Raw genomic sequence first — 6,403 nt, 5'->3', positions numbered from 1 at the left:
CAGGAAGGAAGTAGACAATGCAGCACCAATGTGTACATAAAAAAAACGGAGTTTTTTGAGCTAAAAGGTGGCGTAGAGAATTGAATGCATTTTTTTTTTTAATTAATGAACAAAGTATTATATGACACAGTTGTCAGGCAGATGTGAACAAAACTGACGCCACTGGCTGCAAAAACTCTGGGACGCATTTTGAGGTCAAATGCGCCCACAGCAGGCAGCATAAAATACTGCTCCTGAATGGATAGTTTGAGAAAGTGCGGTCTCTGCTGCCCCCCTCTGGACGATTATAGGTATTGACATAGCTGAGGTTTCTCATTCTCAAACATGCCTTTCTCATTTAACAATTTAGGAAGCTATGGAATGCAAAGGATCTTCTCTGGCTTATTATATCGATAATATAATAGTTTATTATTTTAGGACAATTTGAAAGAACAGATTTTGCAAAACATTTAGCAGATAATTTCTACGAGCTCTGCACATTTCCTCTAATCGAGCCATTTCGCAAAGACACTGTGACCACAGCAGCCGGCGGACGCCGGGAGAGTGATTTCCCTTCACATCACACACGAATCTCACTGCAACACGAGAACCATGTCGGCACCGCAGACGGGCGAGGCAGCATCCCCCCTTCAGATATGCAGGTAGGACGTTTAATAAGACACGTTTACACGAGTGCTACCTTCACACACATGCTAATAACGTGCTGCTGGTCGCCAAATGACGAGAACAACGCGGCTACCGGCGTAGTTGCGTGAGAGCTGCTGACAGGACGATAACCCAGATAATCCGCTTCTGCTTCTTTTTATATTTTTGCGCAGACTCCATCGCCCGAGTTCAGCCGCTGGTTCAAGATGTTTGACGTGTGCTGTTGTATAAAACACGAGACGCAGTTTTTTCAAGATGTTTAGCGTGCGAGCTTCGTCAGAGGTGCGGACCATCTCAGCCGCGTTTCGCAAGTGATGACCTCAGCGCGGTTAGCTCATACGAGACAGGCGAAACACGGCCAAGGACGAAGGCCACTACAGTCGGAACCATTTTACCCAAAGTCCAAGAAAAGTAAACACTTTATCGCGTGAAAGTTTATCGCGTGACTCAATTTGTCTGGACATTAGTTTAATTAGTCCGCACTTTGCCCCTTTATTTATTTAATCAGATAATGAACAGATGTAGAGCCCAGAAAGCAAACAGCCATCTGTGATAATAAGGGCACGACTGCGACCTATTAAAATACCTTTCAACGGCGCGTAATTTTCCAGAGAATAGGTGGTAGTACTTGCGCTCGTCCGTAGATGGAGCCAAACTTCTCTTGCGCACCTCTGCTATGTCAGAAATATATGCCTACATTTAAAGAAAAGAAAAAAAGGAAAATAAAACATTCCCTCAAGTAAAAACACGAAAAACGACGAAAAAGACGAAAAAATGCACAATCAAAAGAAGATTTAAATTATTCTAAAACAGCAACATATGATACTTATATAAGTCACTATGACATTTATATGACATTTAAGTTTTATAATCTTTTCTCATTTTTCACTGCTCAGTGTTCAGTTTCTGAGAAGTTTACCACGGTCTTCGGAAGACTTCCTGAAGCCAGACAGTATTAGTATTAATGAATCATAACTTCAAAAGTATTTCTTTAAACATTGGGTCTGATTCACCCCCCCACCCCCTGGAGGATGTCAAGTATTTCTGGCTTTGCATGATTGATGTGTTGAAACCTTTAGGTGACTGACCATGTGGGAGTAAGTTTTCAGTTACTGGGATGTTGCAGTAAGATGCTAGTAGTTCTATTGAATATGAACTTCTTTTCTGTAATCATAAAAAATGTAATATTTACAGTCATAATAATACAGTGATCATCAAAGATTATGGGATTATCTTTAATGATCACAGAAAACAAAGGCGGCAGTCACAGGTTGGGTCAGTGAACATATTTATTTAAGCTTATGCTATAAACTCACACTCTCTACTTCAGCTACACTACCACAAGCCCAAAACAGATTTAGCCTTGCTAAACTAACATGAAAATCATGTAATGTCTAAAAGCAAAGAGCGAAGAAAAGAATCCCACCAACCACAGGTTGTCACAGACTGATTGGATGATTCACTGTATAAAAGGTGCACTCACTTATCGAATACATCATTCTTCATCATGCTTCAGTGCACCAGCTTCTAGATAAATCCATCCATCCATCCATTCGCTTCCGCTTATCCTTTTCAGGGTCGCGGGGGGCGCTGGAGCCTATCCCAGCTGTCATAGGGCGAGAGGCAGGGTACACCCTGGACAGGTCGCCAGTCTGTCGCAGGGCCAACACACAGGGACAGACAACCATTCGCACTCACATTCATTCGCACATTCACACCTAGTGACAATTTGGATTATCCAATTAACCTATCCCCACAAGCTGCATGTCTTTGGACGGCGGTGGGAGGAAGCCGGAGTACCCGGAGGGTAGATAAATCACTCACATAATTCAGTATGAGTGCATATTTTCAACATTTAAGGGCTGAAAGTGTTTCAATCCTTTACAAAAGGACCAATCCAAACTATTCAATCATCAGAACGTCACCTTTTGGGCCGTGTGTGTGGAAAAGTCACTGAGAGCCCAGCTCAAACCCAAAATCCTAGTGGTATACTCATCCTGCTCTCTTCTCTCCTTCCTCTTGTTGCTGCACTGGCAAATGCCTCTACGTGTTCAAAACCAAATTCTTACAGAGTTGATGTCAACAGGTTCGTGAGCATTGTGCACAAATGACAGGGAGCAAGGCCAGGAAGTGCAAGTTTATTATGTGAACGTCTCAGCATGGCCCTCTGCCATCAAAGCTTTTCAGAAAAGGTGCCTATTTTAATCAATGGAGTGTAAAATGACTGAATAAATATTTGCAGAGCTAAAGTTCAAATCATAAGGAAAATGTGTACTGCATAAAATTTTTTAATAACATGTCCACTTTGCCACTTTACCACAACACTATGACTGTAAACACCCAGTATAGTCCAGAGGACGGCTTTTTTTGTTAGTCATTTAGATTGAGGTCTTCCTAAGAAGTTACCCTGACTGATCCATTGGATATTCTGTCTTTGCACAATGATCTTTAACGTCACTGAACAGTTAGAAGTGGATGTATGTGCATTAACAGGAAGTTAGTCATCTAGTTCTTCTTTAAGTCAGCTTCACTGACTATATATCAAAGATGCGCTCCTTCTGATTTCTTCGCTGCAATAAGAAGCTAAACAGGATCCATCCAAGTGCCCTCATGATTAGTTTAAGACTGCATTTGGAAGCGTTATGATTTTTATATTGTTGGCTTTCATTTGGCCTCATATCCAATATTAAGAATATTAAGAACTTCAGATTGCTTTTCTGCAACACACTAGGAAGGTATATTTTTTCCAACTGTTTGCTCAGAGTTCAGTTTTTTCCTCTCTAGAAGATTCGTACAACGGCTTTGTGAAAAGCTAAAAAATATAAACAATTTATTTTGTGACTTTTAGTACAGAATAGGAGAACACCAAGTGGTAAGACAACATTCTTTGACTTACTGTTTATGCATACAGCGATATGTATGTGTGGATGGATGTGTGAGTGTGTTTGGCAAATGCCTGTCTTACGTGGTAATGTAAGTATGCTTGCAGTTAAACACTAGGATGCAAAATCACTTTCACACCTGTGCTGTGATCTTGTTCTGTGGACAGCCAGGAGAGAAATGACACTGAGACCCCAGTTTGTGAAGATAATTCGGTCTTTCAGCCAACATTGTTCTCGACGCAGGTAAACTAAAATAAATAAATAAATAAGAGTTTTTTTCAACAGGCAGAAGATTTTGTCTTAGGCACCCATTAACAGCAATATTTTGCATTTTCAGTTAGTTATCATCTATATATCGTTTGTATGTTTAGTCCAGTGGTGTTGCTTCTAATCAGAAACAACGTCAGCTTTAGTGTGTACTCACCTGTGTATATAATCTGTGTATTATAGATATTTTGGTTGATTTACATGAGTAAACAAGTGATTAATCAACTACATCCTGATTTGGAGGTGTGTAAGTGTGATTTGAAAGGTTTGTGGACTTGGCTTTCTTTATTTTACTTTTTTAAGCCTGCTATTTTGTTGAACATATTAAACTGTATTATGTTGGTACTGGGGTGGTTGTAATCTTGGCCAAGTATCTTCAGTTTGTTTCCTAAATTTCTAAATTTAGTCTTTACTATAGAAAAATACAGTGGAGAAACATTCTCATGAATTAAGGATCTGAGACAAGTTTCATTCATCTGGTGCTTTACATGTGTCTCAGGACATCTTGGCAGATTTGTCACTGTCAAACTCTGTCAGCTGCAAGACTCAAACCTCAGTGTGATGATGACTTCTTTCATTAGCTAACTCCTGTCTGTCTTTGTATCAGCGTGTCTGCTGAGATCCAGTTTGACTAGTTAATGTGGTTAAATCTCGAAAGCTGGGTTCTTAGAGCTCATACACAGAGGAAGTAGGTGAGAGACGAAGACTGAGAGCCAGTCCGTGTTTAGAGATGGATTGCTCTAGGGCTCAGCAGAGTCAGGCTTCAGATGAAGTGGATAAGACGACTGCAGTGGTGGAGAAACAGCAACATAGTCAAAGTAAGCAGGTAAGCAAAGATGTCAGGGAGGGTGAGAAGACTGGAGCTTGGAAGTGTACCAAAAATCATCTTAGCAGGTACTTGGTTACTGATGCATACACACACACACCCACACACACAGTCTGTTTTGATCATTTTGTGTTGGTTCCTAGTCATTTCCTACATATGGTGAGGAGTTTTGTGAATTCTAGTAAATAGAAAACTGAGAATTGTCAAGTTTTATGGGAAGTTATTGATCATCTTTCTATTACATAAGGGCTTACTAATGCTGCCAAGATGCGTATTGTCTTCCTTTTTGTTCTATGCACACACACACACACACGCACATACACACACAGTCTAAATCTTAACTGTGTGTGTCACAGAATTAGTCAGTGCAGTGGCACACTGCATTATTGTGGTTAGACATTTGTACATTTTGGATTAACAGTGCGTAAAGTGATTACACCAGGTATAACTGGTACGACTCGTTTATCCATGCACTGAAGAAGTGGAGCCACTTCATGCACCGTCTGCGATAATGATGCTGTGTTTAAGTAGTGATGCAGTGTGGAGACATGGAGCGCTGCATTATCGGCTTGTTATGTGCAAAGATGCAGCACATGAGTGACTTTCTGGCATTTAAAAAAAAAGTTTCTCATTTTTGTCTTTGTGTTTTTTTTGGACAAAGTTTCAGAAAACTAGTGGTTAGTAGGTACTTAACCTTAAGGTGACTTAACCTGAAAAACAAGAAGGAAAACATACTGCGTGCACTGCTTGATAACACTATTCAGGAAGCTTATAATACAGTTTATAATAATACACAAATTTGAATGTGTCATCAGACCGAAAGTCATGGGTCATATAAAGAGCCTTGAGGCGACTGTTGTTGGGATTTGGCGCTGTGTAAATACAATTGAATTGAATCGTAGTAATGCATTCATTAATTATTGCAGGATTATGCGGCCAGACGATGCCAACGTTGCGGGCAACGTCCACGGTGGCAACATCCTCAAGATGATAGAGGAAGCCGGATGCATTGTCGGCACGCGGCACTGCAACACACAGAACGGGGTAAGAGACAACAGCCACTGTCATTCTGGACTGTGCTATCGTACTGTTGGATAAATGAAGTCAAGGAAGTTCTCCATAAGTTCCTCTAATGTTCATTTTTTTGTAGCAGAGAGGTGTCATTTATATAATGCACTGCAGTACTAAATGTTTCTTTTTTTAGCACCTGAATAAAGAGACTAAAATATGTTGTGAATAACAGTGTTGAAAACTTCTGTACTATAAGTGTAAATTGACAGAAATTAATGCAAGAAACTAAGAAATGATAACCATTACTTTTACAACTCAAATTTTAAAAAAAGTTTAAAAAATGTGAAAAATTAATTAAAAACACAATAAAGGAAATACAAAATCTCAAAAGGGAGTTATTTCTGTCTAACTTGCAGTTATACTAGCATAAAAACATATTTATCAAATTAGTGAAGTTTCCATCCATCCATCTATCCATCCATCCATCCATCCATCCAATTCTTCCACTTATTCATTGTGCTGGGCTAGGATATAGCCTGCCAATCACAGGGCTGACACAAAGAGACAGACAATCATTCACATTCACACCTAAAACCAGTTTAAAATCTCTAATTAATCGAAACCCTGTGTATGTCTTTGTGGGAGGAAGCCAGAGCACCCAGAGTGAACCCATGCAGACACAGTGGAGAACGCACAATCCCAGCCTGGATTTGAATCTAGGACCTTCTTGCTGCGAGGCGACAGTGCCTCACAGACAGTGACATCTGTAGTT

The 6,403-nt window shown here is 40.1% G+C and overlaps 1 protein-coding gene across 3 annotated transcripts in view; it reads left to right on the top strand.

The window, feature by feature from the left end:
- Positions 1 to 296: 296 nt before the first annotated feature.
- The window catches only part of acot7 (acyl-CoA thioesterase 7), a 52,062-nt gene continuing 45,955 nt past the window's right edge, over positions 297 to 6,403 (top strand). For 2 of the 3 annotated variants that reach the window (XM_084918233.1, XM_084918232.1), the window contains exons 1-2: positions 297 to 641; positions 5,547 to 5,664. In XM_084918233.1, coding sequence (XP_084774359.1) covers positions 592 to 641; positions 5,547 to 5,664 — 168 coding nt within the window. In that variant the 5' untranslated portion in view covers positions 297 to 591. Of the gene's footprint in view, positions 642 to 4,433; positions 4,689 to 5,546; positions 5,665 to 6,403 lie in introns of those variants that run through there. The other variant, XM_084918234.1, reaches the window with a different exon arrangement.

Source organism: Perissodus microlepis, chromosome 20 (assembly GCF_051167445.1).
Source record: "Perissodus microlepis isolate ML-2025 ecotype Zambia chromosome 20, ASM5116744v1, whole genome shotgun sequence".
NCBI classification, from domain to species: Eukaryota; Metazoa; Chordata; class Actinopteri; order Cichliformes; family Cichlidae; genus Perissodus; species Perissodus microlepis.
The sequence above is the reverse complement of the archived record's forward strand: the minus strand, read 5'-3'. Positions and strand labels throughout refer to the sequence as shown.